The sequence below is a fragment of the Lissotriton helveticus genome, chromosome 3_1, assembly GCF_964261635.1.
Source record: "Lissotriton helveticus chromosome 3_1, aLisHel1.1, whole genome shotgun sequence".
Lineage (NCBI taxonomy): Eukaryota > Metazoa > Chordata > Amphibia > Caudata > Salamandridae > Lissotriton > Lissotriton helveticus.
In genome coordinates, this window is record NC_136061.1 from 323,986,600 (window position 1) to 324,011,394 (window position 24,795).

General features: G+C 48.8%; 1 protein-coding gene across 4 annotated transcripts in view; it reads right to left on the reverse strand.

Moving 5' to 3' along the window:
* Positions 1-24,795, reverse strand: part of ALDH3A2 (aldehyde dehydrogenase 3 family member A2) — a 518,837-nt gene that overhangs the window by 52,805 nt on the left and 441,237 nt on the right. For 2 of the 4 annotated variants that reach the window (XM_078679906.1, XM_078679907.1), the window contains exon 11: positions 8,611-8,736. The exons of the other annotated variants lie outside the window; for them this stretch is intronic. In XM_078679906.1, the coding sequence (XP_078536032.1) occupies positions 8,653-8,736 (84 nt within the window). In that variant the 3' untranslated portion in view covers positions 8,611-8,652. The remainder of the gene's footprint in view (positions 1-8,610; positions 8,737-24,795) is intronic. 4 annotated transcript variants of the gene reach the window in all.

The following is a 24,795-nucleotide window of genomic DNA, read 5'->3' on the forward strand; positions in this document are numbered from 1 at the left end:
TTCCCCTGGTGACACCACGACAATGTTGCTGCCCCTGAGTTTCAAAAAAAGAAGGGAAGCAAGTGATAGTGAAAAGAATACTCCCGACAGATGGAGCAGTCATTTACACACTTGCAGCTGTCATCTCCTCAGACCTGTATATTGGCAAGATTAAAAATCTTGGCAAGGCCTAACCAGCCTTCCACCCTTCTTACTGGCAGATGCATCAAGCAAAATACCTCCCGGTAAAATTGTGATTCGGTAAAACAGGCCGATACCAAACGCAAAACCTGGAAATGCAATGCATCAACCCAAAACCCTTAAAAAATAAATAATCGGTAAATACCTCCCGTGGTAAAATACCGAATTGCATAATAGTGAATCGGTAATACCGAGAAAGAAACCAGCCTCCGGAAATACCGAATCGCTAATAAAGAATCGCAACGAAATGCATCAAAACTCGCAAATACCGAAAATGCTCAAAATCGCTATTTTGCATGAGCAAAATAAGGGGAATCACAAACTGGTAAAGTTATTGGAAGGTGGAAAAAAAAAAAAAAAAAAAATCCAACAGGTGCAGCCAATCAAAAACCCTTCAAATATGCCTCTGGAGACCCTGTAGGTCTTCCAAAATGGCTGCACCCTACGTGCTTGTTAGGAGTAGGAGGAGAATCAACGTTCTTGCACAGCGCAGGAGGATGATCCAGGACAGAGTCTTCAGGGTGCGCATCACATTGCTGGGCCAGACAGTGGAACAGATCTATGACAAGTACAGGCTCAACAGGGCCATGATCATGCGCCTCATTGCCGACCTTGAACCACTACTGCAGCACCAGACCCGTAGGACCAACGCCATCCCAGCCAATGTCCAGGTCCTATGCAGCTTGCACATGCTGGCGTCAGGAAGCTTCCAGGGGGTCATAGCAGAAGCTGGAGGCGTGTCGCAAAGCGCACTATCACGCTTCTTCCACAATTTCCTAGATGCCATGCTGACATTGATACATCGGTACAAAAGGGGGTGGTGATGGACGGAGCATCTGAATCAATCAAACACTCACACCCAGTCAAAAGATCTGGGTTTAATCCATCACCGTTCTTTAGCCCACTCTGCCACCCCAGTTCAGACATGGCCATATGCAAATCAGTCTGACCCTGTGCCTCATGGGAACAGTCCAGCCCGAACTGCCAAGCCATGTCTTCCCTGGACCGGAAACAAGATTCCGAGGACCGGTTTCTGGCATTCCAGCAGTCTTCAGCCCGGCTTGCTTGAATCCAGTGGCAAAGTGAACAAGGGACTCACGTCTGAGCATACCCTGCCACACTTATGGTGGCCAAAAGCGGTACAAAAGGGGGTGGTGATGGACGGAGCATCTGAATGAATCAAACACTCACACCCAGTCAAAAGATCTGGGTTTAATCCATCACCGTTCTTTAGCCCACTCTGCCACCCCAGTTCAGACATGGCCATATGCAAATCAGTCTGACCCTGTGCTTCATGGGAACAGTCCAGTCCGAAAAAACATTGACACATTGATACATCACCACATCATCTTCCCCACAACCCCACAGCAGTTGAACCGCACCAAACAGGAGTTCTACCAGGTGGCACAATTACCCATGTGATAGGGTGCGTGGACTGCACCCATGTCCCCATCTGTCCCCCCCGTCAGCCAACGAATACATCTACCGCAACCGGAAGTCATACCATTCCATCAACGTCCAGGTTGCGTGCAATGCCAAGCACATCATTATGGACATCGTATCACAATTCCCGAGAAGCACCCACGACGCATACATATTCAGACACAGTGGCATCCACAGGCGCCTGATCAACGGGGAATTTGGAGAGGGTCACCTACTCGGTACATACAAATGCCTCCAAATAAACACCATCCTCACATATGTAAATGTATCCATGTATCCATGCAACTAACCCTTTGCTCCCCTCCCTGCAGGTGACAGCGCCTACGCCTTGAGCGATTATCTACTTCCTACCTCAACCCTGCAACACCTCAGGAGCAGCGCTACAACGCAGCACATATCAGTACCAAGAATGTGGTAGAGCGAACCTTTGGCATCCTCAAGGGTCGCTTACGGATACTACACAAGACAGGAGGTGCCTTGCAGTATGACCCAGTATTCTGCTGTCGGATAATAGCAGTCTGCGCCATGCTGCACAACATTGCCACACAAAGGGGGATACCAATAGAGGTGGACGGAGAGGACGACTTACGGGCACAGCAACCCCCCCCCCCAACACCAACAGGCACACGTGCCAAATACAGTTGAGGGACAAAGGAGGCGGACATACATCACAAGACATCACTTCCGAGACAGGTATGAAAGAGCCAACACAACATGTTTATGTTTGCAATTGTTTAAAGCACATGAGTACCTGTCAGGTGCATATGTATGAGACGCCAACATGACGCAGAATCAAATTAACGAATGAAAACATGTCCGTTGTCATCACAGGTGTAAATTGTTGCTGTACAGTTGGGCCATGGTTACGTCACCATGGCCATGGAGCCAATGGATCATGGCTATTTGCGCCTGCCCCGTACCCCCAGCCTCCTGTCGCGTGACTCGGCCACATCTGCGCGATGTGATTTCCTTGGCTGTGGTGCTGCGTGCACTGCGCCTCCTTTCGCTGGCCTCCGGAACAGAGACGCTGCTCACGCTGGAGGCAGCCTCACTCCCCTCCTCCCCTCCCAAACTGCTGCCACTGAAAGTCCCAGACTACAGATGCTCCACTGCAGTGGTCACTCTCTCCAGGGACTTTGCGACATCCCCGCAATAATGGCCCAAATCGACCTGCAGGGACGCAGATCTGCGCGACAGCACAGCTGTGCTGTTGCACAGCTTAGTGATGGCTCTATCGGAGGCAATAGTACGGATCATGTTCTGCCGATGCCTACGGCGCTCGCTCTGTTGGCCTGCAATTACAGCACGTGTGAGTTCCTGCAGGCACAGTTTGATGTCTCTGTTGCCCTCAGCAACGGCTGTGGTCATCTCGCGCATTGCGTCTGTCATGGTGCCAATTTTGTTTGTCAGTTTCACAATGTTGATGTTCATAGCACCCATGTGTCTCCCCTGCAGCCGCTGGACACGCAGCATCTTCGTCTCCACCACTCCGTATCCGTGTGCTGGATCATCTGCTCTCTCAACAGCTCTACCTAGGGGCCTGGCCCGCTGCCTGACTCGGACACGTGCTGCTGCGTGGGTGGTTTGAGCAACAACTGTCTGTCGTGGGACAATTGTGTCAGCTGGCCTCTGCTCTGACTCCATCACCTGCAGGGAGGGGACATTTGCCCTGCGGCTCTGTGTAGCTGCCCGCGGTGGTGGTGGTGATGTCCGCCGTGGTGGTGGTGATGTCCGCCATGGTGGTGGTGATGTCCGCCGTGGTGGTGGTGGTGATGTCCGTGGTGGTGGTGATGTCCGCCGTGGTGGTGATGGTGGTGTTGTGGGTTCAGGTTCCTGCGGGGTCTCAACATCTGTCACCACTGGTGTCTCTGAGATGACGAGGCGTCCGCTGTCATCTGAGTCGAGGGGTGATGCATCCGTATGTGAAACTTTGCATAGTTATTATTTTGCCATGATGTATCTGTGTTGCATGATTTAACCTACATAAAGGAGATTTTGCACTGACATATGGCCATGTGCAGCTGGTTTAATTTCTATTACATCAGGGGTCAGACATGCACTCATTCATGATATGACTACAACTCCCATGATGCACTACTCTGGTGAGGGGATATGCATTAGGCACAGCTACATATGCACTGTGATTGGCCTGGGAGGATGGGCATGGGAGGACAACACGCTGCATATCTGCGCTGGCATGCATCTTACCTTCTCCTCCTGCTGCTGCGCCGGATGTGTCCAATTGAGTGACCCCCACAACAGCTACTGGCTCAATTGTTGCCTCGAGGAGGTCCTCAAGGGCAGTGTTTGCAGTCACGTTGGATGTTCCCCCTCCTGTGCCAGCTGCATCCCTCACCCTTTCGGCAATCCTCTCCTTTGCCCTCTTCCTGAGGTCATACCACCTCTTCTTTAAATCGTCTATGCTGCGGTGGGTGGCTCCTACAGCATTGACTCTGTCTTTAATGCGCAGCCACAATTTGCGCTTCTCTGCCTCTGGAACGTTTTGGGACAGCCTCCCAAAAAGCCTGTCGTGTTTGCTGCTCACCCCCTCGATGAGCAGTTCGAGGTCCTTATCTGAAAACTTTTGTTTTCTCTTCCTGGGTGCCTCCTTGTTCTGGGGTGCATCCTTCTCCATCCTGGTAGTCTGCTCAGAGTTTGTTTTGTGTTCTCACTGTACCAATCCTCAGCTCCTGTGCTCTGCCTCCTCCTCTGAGCTCCTCAGGGCACTGAATGAAGCATGGGCTGTGTTGCTTCCTGGTTGTGATGTCATCAGCCTGTTGCCGAACGCGACTTTTACTTTTTAGCGGAATCGCTATTAACGAAATCGCAAATACCGATTCGGTATTTGCTACTTCGGTATTTGTTCATCTTTGAATTGGTGTCTCGCAAACGTGTTTACCGGATATTTAACGATTTTTAGCGATTCGGTATTAAATACCGAATCTGTTGATGCATCGTGGTATGCGACTCCTTATTAGCGATTCCTTACTTTTCGCTAATAAGGACTTGTTTTACCGATTTTTGATGCATATACACATTAGTTAGTTCAGATGAGCACGGTTACATAAGGCAAGTGTTTTCAGAAATTACAAGATGGCGAAATAGGCTCCTTATAGATCTCCCCAACGTCGATATGCAGAGAAGCTACTTCTGAAGCATTGCCACACCACACTCACTGTCTTCTCTGACATATCTTTTGTCTTTTTTTCTTCCACTCCCCAACTGCTCTTACCATCTCCTTCTCTTTTTCTTCTTCCTCATATCAGTCCCTCTCCAAGTTTACCCACTTTCCCCTTCTCCCCATCCCATTCTTGTCTCCATTTCCCTCTCACTGCCTGTTCTTTGCTTTCTCTCTTATCAGTTGTACATTCTCCGTTTTCCCTTCCAGTTCTCCAAAACCTCTGGCTGCCTTTCTCTTTCTCTTACCAATTTCTCCATTACCCCCTTCTCTATTTCTCGTGGTTGCGCTCTGACTTTTTTCCTACTTTGTCCCCCCGCACCCTCCCCCTCCCCTTTCTCCGCCACTAAATCCTATTTCTCACTAGTCTACTCTCCTTTTCCTTCAGGCTATGTTACAATTTTGAAAACGCATACCACTATTCCTGAATATTAGATGGAAGCACATTTAGAATTTGGACCAGTGTGCCTCTGCCGTGTCGGTACCTAGCCAAAAAGGACATGAAAAAGCTGAAATTGGATCATAAACCCAAATCTGGTCTAATCAGGTGCCCCAGAAATAAGTTTGGCCTATAGCACTCAAAATCCTTAAAATGTCCCTGTGCATTTGTTAAAGTGTTCATGTTAATCGCAGCATCCATTATAAGCTGCAATAAACACGAAAAACGTAAAAAATGCACACAATCACCCCGCAGCTCAACCCTATTAAGAACAGAAATGAAGCTGCCAGGGTTTCAAATTGCAATGTGGGACGTTTTCACAATTTCACTGTAATTATTAGTGCCCTTTGAACAGGGCCGGCTTTAGTGCTGGTGGCGCCTAGTGTGACAATTTTTGTTGGCGCCCCAATGACCACCTACGCCACGGATACTCTCATTACCAACCTTTAACCACTTCCGCGCTGATGACGGAGCCGCTCCGTCATCAGCCACGGTGGCGCTGTGCTGATGAAGAAGCGGTTCCGTCATGGCCCGCTCGATGCGCCTGTGCGGCGCTGATTTCGTGCCTGCGCGACGTGTTCTATTGAGCGGGCGGGGCCATGACGGAACCGCTCCGTCATGAGCCCAGCTCAACCGAGGCTGGTGACGGAGCGGTTCCGTCACCAGCATGGGCGTGACGCGCGGCCCCCCGCCCCCTTAGCGCTGCGGCAGAATAGCCGCCACAGCGAAGGTGTCAATAGTGCCACTCAAGTCTCCATAACTCCTCTCTCTTTCATATTTATTTTGTTTAATAGCGCCACTCACACCAGTGTAAGGTGTTAAGCACTTTACATCGCATACACATTACACAGGGACACTGAATCGTAGTATGTAATTCAATGTATAGGAAATGTTACATCAGACAGAGAAATACAATTTCTCTTCTTAACAGAGCTAGGCTACTAGGGTTTTAAGTAAAAGTTTGGAGTGATATTTGGCACTGCACACACACGCGGGCTGGTTCCTGTGCACCTAGCCATGGCTGCAGCGCACAGAGATCCTACACTGTCGCACACAGGGAAAAAAAATTAGAGGGAACATTGATTGTAATATAGTGGAAAAAACTCACTGGAGGGGAACTGGGCAGCATGGCCGGCGCCGCACGCGTCCGGGACACGGACGACAGCGCAGCTGGGCTTGCCTTTGGCGCACCTTCGGCGTGCCAGCCGCGCGCGTCCATTTGCATCGGGAATATATAGGCTAATACCTATGATGCAAACTGAATCACTAACGCAGCTGAGAAAGTGAAAACTGTGTGGGCAGAGGTGAAGAGCCCGATATTAGTCCGAGGCCTCCGCACAATCGGCAGGCCAGGACTGGAGGAAAACACGAGATGCGAATCGGAGCAGCTCAGGAGGTGTAGGCAAGCAGAATCAAGTAAAGTGCAAGTGCGCTCAGGCAGGAGAAATTATTAAAAAGCACAGAGTAATTCAGCCACACCTATTCAATTTAAAAAGTATTAAAAACCTAATAGCAGGGTAGGAAACACTGAACCCTACCGCTGTCAACTGCACTTGTCCGTTTATATTGGGAATATATAGGCTAATGCCTACGATGCGAACTGGAGCGCTAACAAAGCTGAGGAAGCAGAAAATGCGTGGGAAACAGGGGCTCAAATTGGATCATAAATTCAAAGATGTTCTGAACAGGGACCCCCAAAATATATTTGCCCAGGGCCCCCAAAATCCTTAAGATGCCCCTGAGGGTAGCTGTGGATGTGCTTACTGCCCAGGGAGGTGATTTAGGACAAGTTAGGGCAAGTACGAAGATTAAGGTTCAGAGTTGAATTTCAGCAGTGGAACACACAACAGGCAGACCAATGCCACTGTATTACATTACAATGAATGGCAAGGGCGAGATGTACCTGGTAGTGGAGGGGGAGGTCGTCAAGGTAGATGGGAGGAGGAGCAATTGTGTAGACGTGGAAGGAGGTACCATGGTGATGGAGCAGTAGTGCTATGAAGAGTGAGGTGCAATAGTATAATTAAGAGGAAAGAACAGCAATGCCATGAGGAAGTTGGAGCATTATTGCAACGAGGAAGGGGGTGCAGTAATGCAACGAGGTGCACGTGTCCATCTCTATCATCATATCTCTCTAGCCAAAATGTTCTAATGTGTACACATGGCACGCCCACCTATCCAGTTTCAAAAGCTTGGCAGCTGTTATAAAGGCAGGTAATTTGTTTATATAGCTTGTTCATTTCATGTCATTTTTCGCCTTTGTATAAAAATTGGTGTTGCTCTCCCAGGATAGATCAGCTGCAAAACTGACGAATTATGTTTCAATGCACTCTTAAATTCAACTTCATTTTTACTTGTCTGTAACAGCAACGTCAAGAAAACTGCCATTCCAGGGTTAATTTGCATATCCATAATATCATGGGCACTAATCACCAATTTGACACCTTTCTTCTTTTAAATTGTCTTTTAGCTCCACCAGTGATCTGCCTGAACATTGCGAGTGGACAGCGCAGAGTCCTTGGGCAATGAACCTTTGTCCTCAAGATCTCTCACTTTAAAATCTTTCCAGATTATAGCTTTATTGACCGTTCTGTTCTGGTTTTCCACAGTTCATTTTCTCTGCAGGACACTGCAGCCTCTCCCTCCTGCTGATCTCAATATAAAAATTGGAGGCAAAACAGTGGTGAGTGGGAGCCGACCAATGGCAAGCAATGGGGTGGGGGGTTTAATGTTCCACATTATGTTTTATGGGGTGACCTAAAAACGCACACCTGAAGATGTGGGAAACTTTCACTGCAGCTGGCTCGCTGTGGCTGAACCACATGAACAATACCCGTACCTTTACCATAGCCAGTGGCAACTAAAATGAGGGCTTTGTGCTATTCACCTCAGTGTATTTCTCAAATGTGAGAATGGTGGGTGAAGTCTTAACTCGAAGGCTGTATCACTCAGCTAATTATGAGAGACAGGTGTCTGGAGTTAGGAGTGTCAGCATGAGAAAGGATGTTAAATATGGAATAAGACAGCAACCATCAATCTCTCCAAGAAATCAGGAAAACTCTTTCAAACTATATAATTTAAATCAGCTAAACCGAACCAGCACTTTCTCTCTACATTTTACAAAATGTAAAACATATTTGTTACAACAGACCATAACCTCACAATTTTTCACTGACCATTAGCTGCGTTTACATCCGATATGCCAAACACATCGCCACGGTACATTGTAAAGCATTGGCACACAAAGCCAAGCGCTGGCAGAAAAAAACCCCACAGTACATTGTAAAGCCTCGGCATGAAAAGCCAGGCGGTGACAGAAAAGCAGTATGTGCTACACAGATCGCTAACATGATGATACTACATTTCATACCTCAAAGCAACACTCCATTTGCCGAACTCTGAAATCTGTTGCTCACTTGTGCTTACTGAGCCCATCAACTCTGAGAAGTGGCAGCAAAAGCAACAGTGCTTTGCCTTTCAGCACCCAATGGTATTTCTGAGAAAACCCAAACGATTTACAAATTATTACAAATGTCATACAGCAAGGTTTGTGATACATCCAATACAACATTGGAATTTGTCTTTCTGTTAAGGGACCTTCACTGGGCAGCCAAGATAAATGCATTCTAATAAAAGGTACTTCATTTTTACTTTTATATTAGAAAGTTTATCAAGAGGAAAGAAATACTTACCGTAGTAACTCTAGCCCTCTTATAACATAACTCCTTCACATTATTAGCCTGTAGCAAGAATTGTATTCTCTGTGGAGAATGAGGCAATGATATGCACAGTCCTTTTTAATGGGCTAACTAGCACCCTGCATTCTGGACTCGTCTGGTTTACCAGAGACCAATCCAAAGAGCAGGATGCCAGTCAACCCAGGCACGTTGATTGTGAATGCTTGCTTAGAATGTTGAGGTTGACAAAAAAACGGAGTTTAGGCAGCTGTGAAACTTTAAATAATAATATGCCTGGCCGTTTACTTCGTCTTAGACCCTCTCATGGAAAAGATGTAGGCCATCATGAGGACAATCACAGGAAATCTGCATTAATGCATCCAAGGGAGGGAGTAATACGACTGATTGGGACTTATCTAGCTGAAAATCTTACATTTGGACTCAAGTGATAGCAGTAGGCTTTAGAAGGTGGACTTACTAACAAAAGCTGACTGACTGAAGTACATGGAGGGAGAAGAAGGCACTTTCTTATACACAATTTGAGGGTGCAGAATTTAAGACAAAATAGACAAGAACTCTCCCACACAGTTGAAACTTCAGGCCTGCGGATGCCACAATGTCATATGAACGATTAAAGATAGCCTGGCTGATGAAGGGTTATATACCCCAAAACCGGTCCTAGGATGCTTGTTTCCGGTCCAGGGAGGACCTAGCTTGGCAGTTCGGTCTGGACTGTTCCCATGAGGCACAGGGTCAAGATTGATTTGCATATGGATGGGTCCAAACTCCAGTGGCGTAGTGGGCAAAAGAATGATGGATTTAACCCAGATCTCTTGACTGGGGGAGAATGTTTGAATCAATCACCATTCTGTCCATCATTTGTTGCAGTTACACAATATCATATGAAGCATCCTGAATGATTCTGACTTCGCCAGAGCTAAACTCACCCTGTGTTCCCTTGCACTACTGATGGCTAAAAAAACGGCATTGTGATAGAATGTGGAAAGTCAACATGCGCAATGAGAGTGAGGTAGTGCATACACTGTTAATTCTGTCAGTCGAATGCCAAAAAGGCATTTAATTCTGCGGAATTGTCTTAAGTATTATGGGTGTTTGAGAAAATGGGATTGGGCTCAAGACAAGTGACATGGATTAAGCTGCTTCGTAGGTTAGCAATGCTAGGGTTATGTTAAACTGAAGGTTGCCTCACCCCTTATATAATAGAGGCACCAGACAGGGTTTTCCCACAGCATCAATTCCTTGTGCTGTGGTGCACAAAGCACTTGCATGTGGGATACAAAAAGATGCATAATTAGGGGAGTGAGATGGTGTCTGGAGCAGAAAAGACAAAATTAGGTTGCAGGGAGACAATATCTTGTTGCATTGTACAAACCAAAACCTCTATTTTTGATAATATTTCAGGTCTTCAGCTGGTTCTTGGGTTTTTTAATTAATTGGGGAAAGCGGATACTGTACCCTGAACGTGAGTGGCAGCGCACAACCAACACTACTTCCCCACTTAACAAATACAGAAGGCTTTAAATAGCTGAGCATATCTGCAGCAAGAACTGAAAAGAGTGTTTTTTCTTTTTTTTTTTTAGCTATGTTAAGAAGAGAAAGGCGGGCCGGCATCGGCCCTGCCGCAAGTATGGCGGGGCAAAGGCCCCCCCCCCCCACCCGCTATCTGTGGTGGGGCACGCCACGCCGCGTCACAATGACACGGCGGGCGCGCCTGATCGTGGATTGGACCCTGGGCCACAGTGACCCGGAAGTGATTGAATCGCTTCCGGTTCACTGGGGAGCAAAGGTCAGGCCGGTTAGAACCATGAGTGAGGGGTTTAAAAGGCCGTGGAGCACGGGAATCTGCCTCTTTGACCCCGCGCTCCATGGTCTGCCCCCCCAGGCACTAGGAGGCTGTAATTCTTTTTCCTTCTGTTTTGCAGGTGAACATGAGGATCGCGTTGGAGCAAGGTGTCGTTTGGCAGAGAGCTGCGGTGGAAATCAAGATTGTGTCGTCCTTAGGAGGGCGGCAAGCGTTTTCTTCTTTATTTCCCCCTCTGCAGGTTTGGGCCGGAAACAAGCGGAGGTGCACAGCGAAGGGACTCTGTGGCATTGAAAGCGAGGTGGCGAGGTCGGGAGCACAGTAGCACCAGAGCCGGTCCCGTCGACACTGCTAGTTTGATGCTTGGGTCTTTCTAAGCACACACACGTGCTACAGAAGTACCATGAGGGGAGGCCGAGGGGGGGGCCAAATTGTTTGAATACTGTATGTGCTCGGGCGCCCCATTATTTTGTGCACCAGAAGTCAGTTGGGAGTCAGCTTGGGCCCGATTAGCACTGTGGGTCAGAGCTTCAGCGGGCTACGGGGAGATGGTTTTCCAGTAAATGTGTTGAATTAAGTGACAATTTTCCAGCACTAACTAAAATTTTATTAGGCCGTGTGTGTCGTGGGTTACAGGTAGATGAGTAGTGTTGTGGCAAAAATATACAAATGGAAGCACTGTATGGAAAACGAGTAATTGGGTGCCCAATACATTTAGTCATTGGAACGGTGCAGTTTGTTTTTTAAACAGCTAGCAGGGGGGATATGTTGGGGAATATGATGTAGGTTTTGAAGTAAATGGTCACTGGATTTGGGAAGTGCCTTATTTGCATAGTCGCTGTCCGGGTTTCATGTTAAATACATTGTGGTAAGAGGCCAGAGGTTACAACAGGGTCCATTATTAGTTGGGTGCCCAGTGTGTAAGACAACGTTTTGATTTATCATTATAGAAGTCGAAACAAAGGAATTCACCGCGGCAGCGCATCAAGAGGCGAATGTGGGGAACATCGCTTTAAGAGGACACAGACAGGCCTGCACTTCACTGCTTCTGTGGGCCGCCGGGCTCGAGATTACTCGTCCAAAACCCAGGCTAGCTGGTGTGGCGCGGCTCCAGTTGCGTGGTGCTTACGGCCGGTTTGTGTACCCCCAACGGTGCTCAGGTAAGGTCCGGGGCAGGTTCCCAGGCCAGGCAAACTGTGTGAGGAAGCTCTCAGCAAGAGGAATTATTTGGGTAACAGATAACATTGTTTTGCGGTGTTATTCCTTATCAGGCTATAAGTTACCTTGCAACTGTTGGGTCAGGGGCTATGGCCAGTAAGCGTGGAGCGAAGCGTTCCCGCATGGAACATATGCTGGAATCAATGATGCGTAGGATGGTGACAATTGACAGGAGATGGGGAAAGGTAGAGAAACTGGGGCAGAGCTTTGCAGAGCTCAAACAAAGAGTGGATAGCCAGAGTCAGGCGGTGGGCAGGCCTAAGCGAACCATAGTGCCCCCAAAAACCCAGGGGTGAATTAGATCCGCTCCCCAGGCGGGTTGGGCCCAGGAAGGGGAAGAATCAGGATAAAGACCCCATGCCATGTCAGCCTGTAGGGGAAATCCCATCGGGTGAGGGTCCCTCGGAAGTTCCAATAACACCACTGAGCCCTACACCGATACCAGTGATCCCTACAAGTACCCCATTGGTCCCTGCACCTGTCCCAGTGGTGCCCACGCCAAATCTGGTGGCACCTGCACCAATCCCGGCGATCCCCACACTAATTCCTGCGGTGCACACACCGAGTCCAGCGTTACCGGTTCAGAGTCCAGTGGTCCCAACTCCCGTCACAGTGCCAGCAGACAACAATCACGTCCCACAAGAGCTAGTGGCGCAGATTGTGGCTGTTCTCCCTTGGCTAGGAAGGGGGGATGTTGCCAATGTCAGTGGGGGGAAAAGAAGTAGGGGAGGACCCGTTGGCAGAGGCAAAGAAATTGGTGGCAAAGATTATTGCAGCTCCAGGTGGGACTTCAGGCCAAGGGATGGGTACTCCAGCGCACCCACAACCAACAGGGGTGGTGCCATTAGCAGGAGACAACAAATAGTTGCCAGCGACCAGCAACGGAAAAGACAAAGTGACGGGAGCCGGCTGGAGTGGTGGCAACAGGTAAGGAAGTGAGATTGCCATTGCTGGGCACGGGTGAGCTACCCACAGGAAGGGAGCATTTAGCCAGACATGTAACATGCGAAGTGAAGGAATTGGTATGGTCTGGTGCTTACATTGATATTTTCTCCGTACTGGTGGATGATAGGGAAATGGAGTATTCAAGGAAACAGAAAGATTGGATGCTTCCTAGTGAATGGCGCACTGAACTGTTGAAATTCATGGCAGAAAAGAGTTTGAGCGACTGGATTAGGGCCTTCTCTGTATTTATGGTGATAATAGCTGAGCGTTCACCTAATTTACAAGCAGAAATGGCTTGTTACCAGAGCAGGATTACTATGTCTCATGACAAATATGGGGGCGTAGGGTGGAAAGATTATGACATGAATTTCAGGAAGGCCAAAGCAGTTGACCCATCACTTTCCTTGGACAGAGTCGACACGCTATCATGGTTAGATCAATTTGGGCCAGGGCAGCCGGGTAACACAGTCCAACATTTGAACAAGGGTCACACATTTCAAACGTGCCCCAAACCACGGGCACGGCCCCTAGTCCAGGGACAGGGGGGGACGGAAAGGGACATGTTAGGATTTTAATAGACGGACATGCACCAGGGTCAGAGGCACTTGTAAGTTCAGACACGCATGTTCTATCTGCAACAACCCTTCTCACCCAGAATCTAAATGTCTCAAGGAAGCAGGTTATAGGGGAAGAAGAAACAGGATTGAGGAGGGGACACAACGGGTAACACACTTACCCATTGATGTTATGGCGATGACCCCATGGTCCCGCCTGGAACTCTGTCGGAATCACTGCATGCCGCGCTGACCTCGGGCACCCCATACCGCAAGTGAATACATACGCACACCGCTTGGGTCCCGGCTTTGAGTCTGCTACCGGCCCCTTTTTAGGGCTCGGCCTACGTCACCACTTCGTCAGAAGTGGGGCAGAGCTCCGAGCCGTATTGTTAAGGGGCTCAGAATCGTGAAGTAAAAATTCCTCAGTGCACGAGAATTTTTCGTGGTGTTGTGTGCCATCTGCATGGTCATTGGTCCTCTCACGGCTGTGTTTTTGTAAGTGTTCACGCAATAGGCCCTAGGAATTTTTCTCTATCCACTTCCTGCATATTCCGTGCCAACACGTGCATGAGAATGCCTTAAATTCCCAATTACCAGATGTCAGGGTCCGTTCGCGCATTCACGACTCTGTAGTTTTCTTGAGCTGTGTGTGCGCGCATGCGGTCTCCCCGTCCAGGAAAATGCCATAAATTCTCAATTACCAGCTGTCGGAGGTGCCGGTAATTGAAGGCAGATGCTTGTTTTTCAATGCTGCTTTATTGCTGTCGCACGTATGTATATATTTATTAACATGCCGGTTCTTAGTGAAGTACATGTCAAAGGCTAAGAAAAGTAGGTTATTGCAGTGAACTATATCAATAATGGCAAACCCTTGTTTTTCAATGCTGCTTTATTGCCGTCTCACGTATTTATATATTTATTAACATGCCGATTCTTAGTAAAGTTCATGTCAAAGGCTAAGTAAAGTAGGTTATTGCAGTGAACTATATCAATAATGGCAAACCCTTGTTTTTCAATGCTGCTTTATTGCCATCGCACGTATTTATATATTTATTAACATGCCGGTTCTTAGTAAAGTACATGTCCAAGGCTAAGAAAAGTAGGTTATTGGAGTGAACTATATCAATAATGGCAAACCCTTGTTTTTCAATGCTGCTTTATTGCCGTCACACATATTTATATATTTATTAACATGCCGGTTCTTAGTAAAGTACATGTCAAAGGCTAAGAAAAGTAGGTTATTGCAGTGAACTATATCAATAATGGAAAACCCTTGGTTACAGGACATAAGGATTATTATAGTGTGAGTGCAGAGTGGTGAGTGCAGAGTGCAGAGTAGTGAGTGCAGAGTAGTGAGTGCAGAGTAGTGAGTGCAGAGTAGTGAGTGCAGAGTAGTGAGTGCAGAGTAGTGAGTGCAGAGTAGTGAGTGTAGAGTAGTGAGTGTAGAGTAGTGAGTGCAGAGTAGAGAGTGCAGATTGCAGAGTAGAGTGCAGAGTGCTGAGTAGTGAGTAGTGAGTGCAGAGTAGTGAGTGCAGAGTAGTGAGTGCTGAGTAGTGAGTAGTGAGTGCAGAGTAGTGAGTGCTGAGTAGTGAGTAGTGAGTGCAGAGTAGTGAGTGCTGAGTAGTGAGTAGTGAGTGCAGAGTAGTGAGTGCAGAGTAGTGAGTGCTGAGTAGTGAGTGCTGAGTAGTGAGTGCTGAGTAGTGAGTGCTGAGTAGTGAGTGCTGAGTAGTGAGTGCTGAGTAGTGAGTGCTGAGTAGTGAGTAGTGAGTGCAGAGTAGTGAGTGCAGAGTAGTGAGTGCAGAGTAGTGAGTGCAGAGTAGTGAGTGCAGAGTAGTGAGTGCAGAGTAGTGAGTGCAGAGTAGTGAGTAGTGAGTGCAGAGTAGTGAGTGCAGAGTAGTGAGTGCTGAGTAGTGAGTAGTGAGTGCAGAGTAGTGAGTGCTGAGTAGTGAGTGCTGAGTAGTGAGTGCTGAGTAGTGAGTGCTGAGTGCAGAGTAGTGAGTGCAGAGTAGTGAGTGCAGAGTAGTGAGTGCAGAGTAGTGAGTGCAGAAGAGTGAGTGCAGAGTAGTGAGTGCAGAGTAGTGAGTGCAGAGTGCAGAGTAGTGAGTGCAGAGTAGTGAGTGCAGAGTAGTGAGTGCAGAGTAGTGAGTGCAGAGTAGTGAGTGCAGAGTAGTGAGTGCAGAGTAGTGAGTGCAGAGTAGTGAGTGCTGAGTAGTGAGTAGTGAGTGCAGAGTAGTGAGTGCTGAGTAGTGAGTAGTGAGTGCAGAGTAGTGAGTGCTGAGTAGTGAGTGCTGAGTAGTGAGTGCAGAGTAGTGAGTGCAGAGTAGTGAGTGCAGAGTAGTGAGTGCAGAGTAGTGAGTGCAGAGTAGTGAGTGCAGAGTAGTGAGTGCAGAGTAGTGAGTGCAGAGTAGTGAGTGCAGAGTAGTGAGTGCAGAGTAGTGAGTGCAGAGTAGTGAGTGCAGAGTAGTGAGTGCTGAGTAGTGAGTAGTGAGTGCAGAGTAGTGAGTGCAGAGTAGTGAGTGCAGAGTAGTGAGTGCAGAGTAGTGAGTGCAGAGTAGTGAGTGCAGAGTAGTGAGTGCAGAGTAGTGAGTGCAGAGTAGTGAGTGCAGAGTAGTGAGTGCAGAGTAGTGAGTGCTGAGTAGTGAGTGCTGAGTAGTGAGTAGTGAGTGCTGAGTAGTGAGTGCTGAGTAGTGAGTAGTGAGTGCAGAGTAGTGAGTGCAGAGTAGTGAGTGCTGAGTAGTGAGTGCTGAGTAGTGAGTGCTGAGTAGTGAGTGCTGAGTAGTGAGTGCAGAGTAGTGAGTGCTGAGTAGTGAGTAGTGAGTGCAGAGTAGTGAGTGCAGAGTAGTGAGTGCAGAGTAGTGAGTGCAGAGTAGTGAGTGCAGAGTAGTGAGTGCAGAGTAGTGAGTGCAGAGTAGTGAGTGCAGAGTAGTGAGTGCAGAGTAGTGAGTGCAGAGTAGTGAGTGCTGAGTAGTGAGTAGTGAGTGCAGAGTAGTGAGTGCAGAGTAGTGAGTGCTGAGTAGTGAGTGCTGAGTAGTGAGTGCTGAGTAGTGAGTAGTGAGTGCTGAGTAGTGAGTGCTGAGTGCAGAGTGCTGAGTGCAGAGTGCTGAGTGCAGAGTGCTGAGTGCTGAGTGCAGAGTGCAGAGTGCAGAGTGCTGAGTGCAGAGTGCAGAGTGCTGAGTGCAGAGTGCTGAGTGCAGAGTGCTGAGTGCAGAGTGCTGAGTGCAGAGTAGTGAGTGCAGAGTAGTGAGTGCAGAGTAGTGAGTGCAGAGTAGTGAGTGCAGAGTAGTGAGTGCAGAGTAGTGAGTGCAGAGTAGTGAGTGCAGAGTAGTGAGTGCAGAAGAGTGAGTGCAGAAGAGTGAGTGCAGAAGAGTGAGTGCAGAAGAGTGAGTGCAGAAGAGTGAGTGCAGAGTAGTGAGTGCAGAGTAGTGAGTGCAGAGTAGTGAGTGCAGAGTAGTGAGTGCAGAGTAGTGAGTGCAGAGTAGTGAGTGCAGAGTAGTGAGTGCAGAGTAGTGAGTGCAGAGTAGTGAGTGCAGAGTAGTGAGTGCTGAGTAGTGAGTGCTGAGTAGTGAGTAGTGAGTGCTGAGTAGTGAGTAGTGAGTGCTGAGTAGTGAGTGCTGAGTAGTGAGTGCTGAGTAGTGAGTGCTGAGTAGTGAGTGCTGAGTAGTGAGTGCAGAGTAGTGAGTGCAGAGTAGTGAGTGCAGAGTAGTGAGTGCAGAGTAGTGAGTGCAGAGTAGTGAGTGCAGAGTAGTGAGTGCAGAGTAGTGAGTGCAGAGTAGTGAGTGCAGAGTAGTGAGTGCAGAGTAGTGAGTAGTGAGTGCAGAGTAGTGAGTGCAGAGTAGTGAGTGCAGAGTAGTGAGTGCAGAGTAGTGAGTGCAGAGTAGTGAGTGCAGAGTAGTGAGTGCAGAGTAGTGAGTGCAGAGTAGTGAGTGCAGAGTAGTGAGTGCAGAGTAGTGAGTGCAGAGTAGTGAGTGCAGAGTAGTGAGTGCAGAGTAGTGAGTGCTGAGTAGTGAGTAGTGAGTGCAGAGTAGTGAGTGCTGAGTAGTGAGTAGTGAGTGCAGAGTAGTGAGTGCTGAGTAGTGAGTGCTGAGTAGTGAGTGCAGAGTAGTGAGTGCTGAGTAGTGAGTGCAGAGTAGTGAGTGCAGAGTAGTGAGTGCAGAGTAGTGAGTGCAGAGTAGTGAGTGCAGAGTAGTGAGTGCTGAGTAGTGAGTAGTGAGTGCAGAGTAGTGAGTGCAGAGTAGTGAGTGCAGAGTAGTGAGTGCTGAGTAGTGAGTGCTGAGTAGTGAGTAGTGAGTGCAGAGTAGTGAGTGCTGAGTAGTGAGTGCTGAGTGCAGAGTGCTGAGTGCAGAGTAGTGAGTGCAGAGTGCTGAGTGCAGAGTGCTGAGTGCAGAGTAGTGAGTGCAGAGTAGTGAGTGCAGAGTAGTGAGTGCAGAGTAGTGAGTGCAGAGTAGTGAGTGCAGAGTAGTGAGTGCAGAGTAGTGAGTGCAGAGTAGTGAGTGCAGAGTAGTGAGTGCAGAGTGCAGAGTAGTGAGTGCAGAGTAGTGAGTGCAGAGTAGTGAGTGCAGAGTAGTGAGTGCAGAGTAGTGAGTGCTGAGTAGTGAGTAGTGAGTGCAGAGTAGTGAGTGCAGAGTAGTGAGTGCTGAGTAGTGAGTGCTGAGTGCAGAGTGCTGAGTGCAGAGTAGTGAGTGCAGAGTAGTGAGTGCAGAGTAGTGAGTGCAGAGTAGTGAGTGCAGAAGAGTGAGTGCAGAGTAGTGAGTGCAGAAGAGTGAGTGCAGAGTGCAGAGTAGTGAGTGCAGAGTAGTGAGTGCAGAGTAGTGAGTGCAGAGTAGTGAGTGCAGAGTAGTGAGTGCAGAGTAGTGAGTGCAGAGTAGTGAGTGCAGAGTGCTGAGTGCAGAGTAGTGAGTGCAGAGTAGTGAGTGCAGAGTAGTGAGTGCAGAAGAGTGAGTGCAGAGTAGTGAGTGCAGAGTAGTGAGTGCAGAGTGCAGAGTAGTGAGTGCAGAGTAGTGAGTGCAGAGTAGTGAGTGCAGAGTAGTGAGTGCAGAGTAGTGAGTGCAGAGTAGTGAGTGCAGAGTAGTGAGTGCAGAGTAGTGAGTGCAGAGTAGTGAGTGCAGAGTAGTGAGTGCAGAGTAGTGAGTGCAGAGTAGTGAGTGCAGAGTAGTGAGTGCTGAGTAGTGAGTAGTGAGTGCAGAGTAGTGAGTGCTGAGTAGTGAGTAGTGAGTGCAGAGTAGTGAGTGCTGAGTAGTGAGTGCTGAGTAGTGAGTGCAGAGTAGTGAGTGCAGAGTAGTGAGTGCAGAGTAGTGAGTGCAGAGTAGTGAGTGCAGAGTAGTGAGTGCAGAGTAGTGAGTGCAGAGTAGTGAGTGCTGAGTAGTGAGTAGTGAGTGCAGAGTAGTGAGTGCAGAGTAGTGAGTGCAGAGTAGTGAGTGCAGAGTAGTGAGTGCAGAGTAGTGAGTGCAGAGTAGTGAGTGCAGAGTAGTGAGTGCAGAGTAGTGAGTGCAGAGTAGTGAGTGTAGAGTAGTGAGTGCAGAGTAGTGAGTGCAGAGTAGTGAGTAGTGAGTGCTGAGTAGTGAGTGCTGAGTAGTGAGTAGTGAGTGCAGAGTAGTGAGTGCTGAGTAGTGAGTGCTGAGTAGTGAGTGCTGAGTAGTGAGTGCTGAGTAGTGAGTGCAGAGTAGTGAGTGCTGAGTAGTGAGTAGTGAGTGCAGAGTAGTGAGTGCAGAGTAGTGAGTGCAGAGTAGTGAGTGCAGAGTAGTGAGTGCAGAGTAGTGAGTGCAGAGTAGTGAGTGCTGAGTAGTGAGTAGTGAGTGCAGAGTAGTGAGTGCAGAGTAGTGAGTGCAGAGTAGTGAGTGCTGAGTAGTGAGTGCTGAGTAGTGAGTGCTGAGTAGTGAGTGCAGAGTAGTGAGTGCAGAGTAGTGAGTGCTGAGTAGTGAGTGCTGAGTGCAGAGTGCTGAGTGCAGAGTGCTGAGTGCAGAGTAGTGAGTGCAGAGTAGTGAGTGCAGAGTAGTGAGTGCAGAGTAGTGAGTGCAGAGTAGTGAGTGCAGAGTAGTGAGTGCAGAGTGCAGAGTAGTGAGTGCAGAGTAGTGAGTGCAGAGTAGTGAGTGCAGAGTAGTGAGTGCAGAGTAGTGAGTGCAGAGTAGTGAGTGCAGAGTAGTGAGTGCTGAGTAGTGAGTAGTGAGTGCAGAGTAGTGAGTGCTGAGTAGTGAGTAGTGAGTGCAGAGTAGTGAGTGCTGAGTAGTGAGTGCAGAGTAGTGAGTGCAGAGTAGTGAGTGCAGAGTAGTGAGTGCTGAGTAGTGAGTGCTGAGTAGTGAGTAGTGAGTGCAGAGTAGTGAGTGCAGAGTAGTGAGTGCTGAGTGCAGAGTAGTGAGTGCAGAGTAGTGAGTGCAGAGTAGTGAGTGCAGAGTAGTGAGTGCAGAGTGCAGAGTAGTGAGTGCAGAGTAGTGAGTGCAGAGTAGTGAGTGCAGAGTAGTGAGTGCAGAGTAGTGAGTGCAGAGTAGTGAGTGCAGAGTAGTGAGTGCTGAGTAGTGAGTAGTGAGTGCAGAGTAGTGAGTGCTGAGTAGTGAGTAGTGAGTGCAGAGTAGTGAGTGCAGAGTAGTGAGTAGTGAGTGCTGAGTAGTGAGTGCAGAGTGCTGAGTAGTGAGTGCTGAGTGCAGAGTAGTGAGTGCAGAGTAGTGAGTAGTGAGTGCAGAGTAGTGAGTGCAGAGTAGTGAGTGCAGAGTAGTGAGTGCAGAAGAGTGAGTGCAGAAGAGTGAGTGCAGAGTAGTGAGTGCAGAGTAGTGAGTGCAGAGTAGTGAGTGCAGAGTAGTGAGTGCAGAGTAGTGAGTGCAGAGTAGTGAGTGCAGAGTAGTGAGTGCAGAGTATTGAGTGCAGAGTAGTGAGTGCTGAGTAGTGAGTGCTGAGTAGTGAGTAGTGAGTGCAGAGTAGTGAGTGCTGAGTAGTGAGTGCTGAGTAGTGAGTAGTGAGTGCTGAGTAGTGAGTGCTGAGTAGTGAGTGCTGAGTAGTGAGTGCTGAGTAGTGAGTGCAGAGTAGTGAGTGCAGAGTAGTGAGTGCAGAGTAGTGAGTGCAGAGTAGTGAGTGCAGAGTAGTGAGTGCAGAGTAGTGAGTAGTGAGTGCAGAGTAGTGAGTGCAGAGTAGTGAGTGCAGAGTAGTGAGTGCAGAGTAGTGAGTGCAGAGTAGTGAGTGCAGAGTAGTGAGTGCAGAGTAGTGAGTGCAGAGTAGTGAGTGCAGAGTAGTGAGTGCAGAGTAGTGAGTGCTGAGTAGTGAGTAGTGAGTGCAGAGTAGTGAGTGCTGAGTAGTGAGTAGTGAGTGCAGAGTAGTGAGTGCTGAGTAGTGAGTGCTGAGTAGTGAGTGCTGAGTAGTGAGTGCAGAGTAGTGAGTGCAGAGTAGTGAGTGCAGAGTAGTGAGTGCTGAGTAGTGAGTAGTGAGTGCAGAGTAGTGAGTGCAGAGTAGTGAGTGCAGAGTAGTGAGTGCAGAGTAGTGAGTGCAGAGTAGTGAGTGCAGAGTAGTGAGTGCTGAGTAGTGAGTAGTGAGTGCAGAGTAGTGAGTGCAGAGTAGTGAGTGCTGAGTAGTGAGTGCTGAGTAGTGAGTAGTGAGTGCAGAGTAGTGAGTGCAGAGTAGTGAGTGCTGAGTAGTGAGTGCTGAGTAGTGAGTGCTGAGTAGTGAGTAGTGAGTGCAGAGTAGTGAGTGCAGAGTAGTGAGTGCAGAGTAGTGAGTGCAGAGTAGTGAGTGCAGAGTGCTGAGTGCAGAGTAGTGAGTGCAGAGTAGTGAGTGCAGAGTAGTGAGTGCAGAGTAGTGAGTGCAGAGTAGTGAGTGCAGAGTAGTGAGTGCAGAGTAGTGAGTGCAGAGTAGTGAGTGCAGAGTGCAGAGTAGTGAGTGCAGAGTAGTGAGTGCAGAGTAGTGAGTGCTGAGTAGTGAGTAGTGAGTGCAGAGTAGTGAGTGCTGAGTAGTGAGTGCTGAGTAGTGAGTGCAGAGTAGTGAGTGCAGAGTAGTGAGTGCAGAGTAGTGAGTAGTGAGTGCAGAGTAGTGAGTGCAGAGTAGTGAGTGCAGAGTAGTGAGTGCAGAGTAGTGAGTAGTGAGTGCAGAGTAGTGAGTGCAGAGTAGTGAGTGCTGAGTAGTGAGTAGTGAGTGCAGAGTAGTGAGTGCTGAGTAGTGAGTAGTGAGTGCAGAGTAGTGAGTGCAGAGTAGTGAGTGCAGAGTAGTGAGTGCAGAGTAGTGAGTGCAGAGTAGTGAGTGCAGAGTGCAGAGTAGTGAGTGCAGAGTAGTGAGTGCAGAGTAGTGAGTGCAGAGTAGTGAGTGCAGAGTAGTGAGTGCAGAGTAGTGAGTGCAGAGTAGTGAGTGCAGAGTAGAGTGCAGAGTAGTGAGTGCAGAGTAGAGAGTGCAGAGTAGAGAGTGCAGAGTAGAGAGTGCAGAGTAGAGAGTGCAGAGTAGAGAGTGCAGAGTAGAGAGTGCAGAGTAGAGAGTGCAGAGTAGAGAGTGCAGAGTAGAGAGTGCAGAGTGCAGAGTAGAGAGTGCAGAGTGCTGAGTAGTGAGTGCAGAGTGCTGAGTAGTGAGTGCAGAGTGCTGAGTAGTGAGTGCAGAGTGCTGAGTAGTGAGTGCAGAGTGCTGAGTAGTGAGTGCAGAGTGCTGAGTAGTGAGTGCAGAGTGCTGAGTAGTGAGTGCAGAGTAGTGAGTGCAGAGTAGTGAGTGCAGAGTAGTGAGTGCAGAGTAGTGAGTGCAGAGTAGTGAGTGCAGAGTAGTGAGTGCAGAGTAGTGAGTGCAGAGTAGTGAGTGCAGAGTAGTGAGTGCAGAGTAGTGAGTGCAGAGTAGTGAGTGCAGAGTGAGTTTCCAGAGTGCAGAGTAGTAAGTGCAGAGTAGTGAGTGCACAGTGAGTGTGCAGAGTAGTGAGTGCAGAGTGTGAGTGTAGTGAGTGCAGAGTAGTGAGTGCAGAGAAGTGAGTGCAGAGTAGTGAGTGCAGAGTAGTGAGTGCAGAGTGAGTGTGCAGAGTAGTGAGTGCACAGTAGTGAGTAGTGAGTGCAGAGTGCTGAGTAGTGAGTGCTGAGTAGTGAGTGCAGAGTAGTGAGTGCAGAGTAGTGAGTGCAGAGTAGTGAGTGCAGAGTAGTGAGTGCAGAGTAGTGAGTGCAGAGTAGTGAGTGCAGAGTAGTGAGTGCAGAGTAGTGAGTGCAGAGTAGTGAGTGCAGAGTAGTGAGTGCAGAGTAGTGAGTGCAGAGTGCTGAGTAGTGAGTGCAGAGTAGTGAGTAGTGAGTGCAGAGTAATGAGTGCAGAGTGCAGAGTAGTGAGTAGTGAGTGCAGAGTAGTGAGTGCAGAGTGCAGAGTAGTGAGTAGTGAGTGCAGAGTAGTGAGTGCAGAGTAGTGAGTGCAGAGTAGTGAGTGCAGAGTAGTGAGTGCAGAGTAGTGAGTGCAGAGTAGTGAGTGCAGAGTAGTGAGTGCACAGTGAGTGTGCAGAGTAGTGAGTGCAGAGTGTGAGTGTAGTAAGTGCAGAGTAGTGAGTGCAGAGTAGTGAGTGCAGAGAAGTGAGTGCAGAGTAGTGAGTGCAGAGTAGTGAGTGCAGAGTAGTGAGTGCAGAGTAGTGAGTGCAGAGTAGTGAGTGCAGAGTAGTGAGTGCAGAGTAGTGAGTGCAGAGTAGTGAGTGCAGAGTGCTGAGTAGTGAGTGCAGAGTGCAGAGTAGTGAGTAGTGAGTGCAGAGTAATGAGTGCAGAGTGCAGAGTAGTGAGTAGTGAGTGCAGAGTAGTGAGTGCAGAGTGCAGAGTAGTGAGTAGTGAGTGCAGAGTAGTGAGTGCAGAGTAGTGAGTGCAGAGTAGTGAGTGCAGAGTAGTGAGTGCAGAGTAGTGAGTGCACAGTGAGTGTGCAGAGTAGTGAGTGCAGAGTGTGAGTGTAGTAAGTGCAGAGTAGTGAGTGCAGAGTAGTGAGTGCAGAGAAGTGAGTGCAGAGTAGTGAGTGCAGAGTAGTGAGTGCAGAGTAGTGAGTGCAGAGTAGTGAGTGCAGAGTAGTGAGTAGTGAGTGCAGAGTGCTGAGTAGTGAGTGCAGAGTGCAGAGTAGTGAGTAGTGAGTGCAGAGTAGTGAGTGCAGAGTGCAGAGTAGTGAGTGCAGAGTAGTGAGTGCAGAGTAGTGAGTGCAGAGTAGTGAGTGCAGAGTAGTGAGTGCAGAGTAGTGAGTGCAGAGTGAGTGCAGAGTAGTGAGTGCAGAGTGAGTGCAGAGTAGTGAGTGCAGAGTAGGGAGTGCAGAGTAGGGAGTACAGAGTAGGGAGTGCAGAGTAGTGAGTAGTGAGTGCAGAGTAGTGAGTGCAGAGTAGTGAGTGCAGAGTAGTGAGTGCAGAGTAGTGAGTGCAGAGTGAGTGCAGAGTGAGTGCAGAGTAGTGAGTGCAGAGTGAGTGCAGAGTAGTGAGTGCAGAGTAGGGAGTGCAGAGTAGGGAGTGCAGAGTAGGGAGTGCAGAGTAGGGAGTGCAGAGTAGGGAGTGCAGAGTAGGGAGTGCAGAGTAGTGAGTGCAGAGTGCTGAGTAGTGAGTGCTGAGTAGTGAGTGCAGAGTAGTGAGTAGTGAGTAGTGAGTGGTGAGTAGTGAGTGGTGAGTGCAGAGTAGTGAGTGCAGAGTAGTGAGTGCAGAGTAGTGAGTGCAGAGTAGTGAGTGCAGAGTAGTGAGTGCAGAGTAGTGAGTGCAGAGTAGTGAGTGCAGAGTAGTGAGTGCAGAGTAGTGAGTGCAGAGTAGTGAGTGCAGAGTAGTGAGTGCAGAGTAGTGAGTGCAGAGTAGTGAGTGCAGAGTAGTGAGTACAGAGTAGTGAGTACAGAGTAGTGAGTACAGAGTGAGTGTGCAGAGTAGTGAGCGCAGAGTAGTGAGCGCAGAGTAGTGAGCGCAGAGTAGTGAGCGCAGAGTAGTGAGCGCAGAGTAGTGAGTGCAGAGTAGTGAGTGCAGAGTAGTGAGTGCAGAGTAGTGAGTGCAGAGTAGTGAGTGCAGAGTAGTGAGTGCAGAGTAGTGAGTGCAGAGTAGTGAGTGCAGAGTAGTGAGTAGTGAGTGTAGAGAAGTGAGTGCAGAGTGAGTGTTCAGAGTGCAGAGTAGTGAGTGCAGAGTAAGTGTGCAGAGTAGTGAGTAGTGAGTGCAGAGTGAGTGTGCAGAGTAGAAAGTAGTGAGTGCAGAGTGAGTGTGCAGAGTAGTGAGTAGTGAGTGCAGAGTGAGTGTGCAGAGTAGTGAGTGCAGAGTAGTGAGTGCAGAGTAGTGAGTGCAGAGTAGTGAGTGCAGAGTAGTGAGTAGTGAGTGCAGAGTAGTGAGTGCAGAGTAGTGAGTAGTGAGTGCAGAGTAGTGAGTGCAGAGTAGTGAGTGCAGAGTAGTGAGTGCAGAGTAGTGAGTGCAGAGTGAGTGTGCA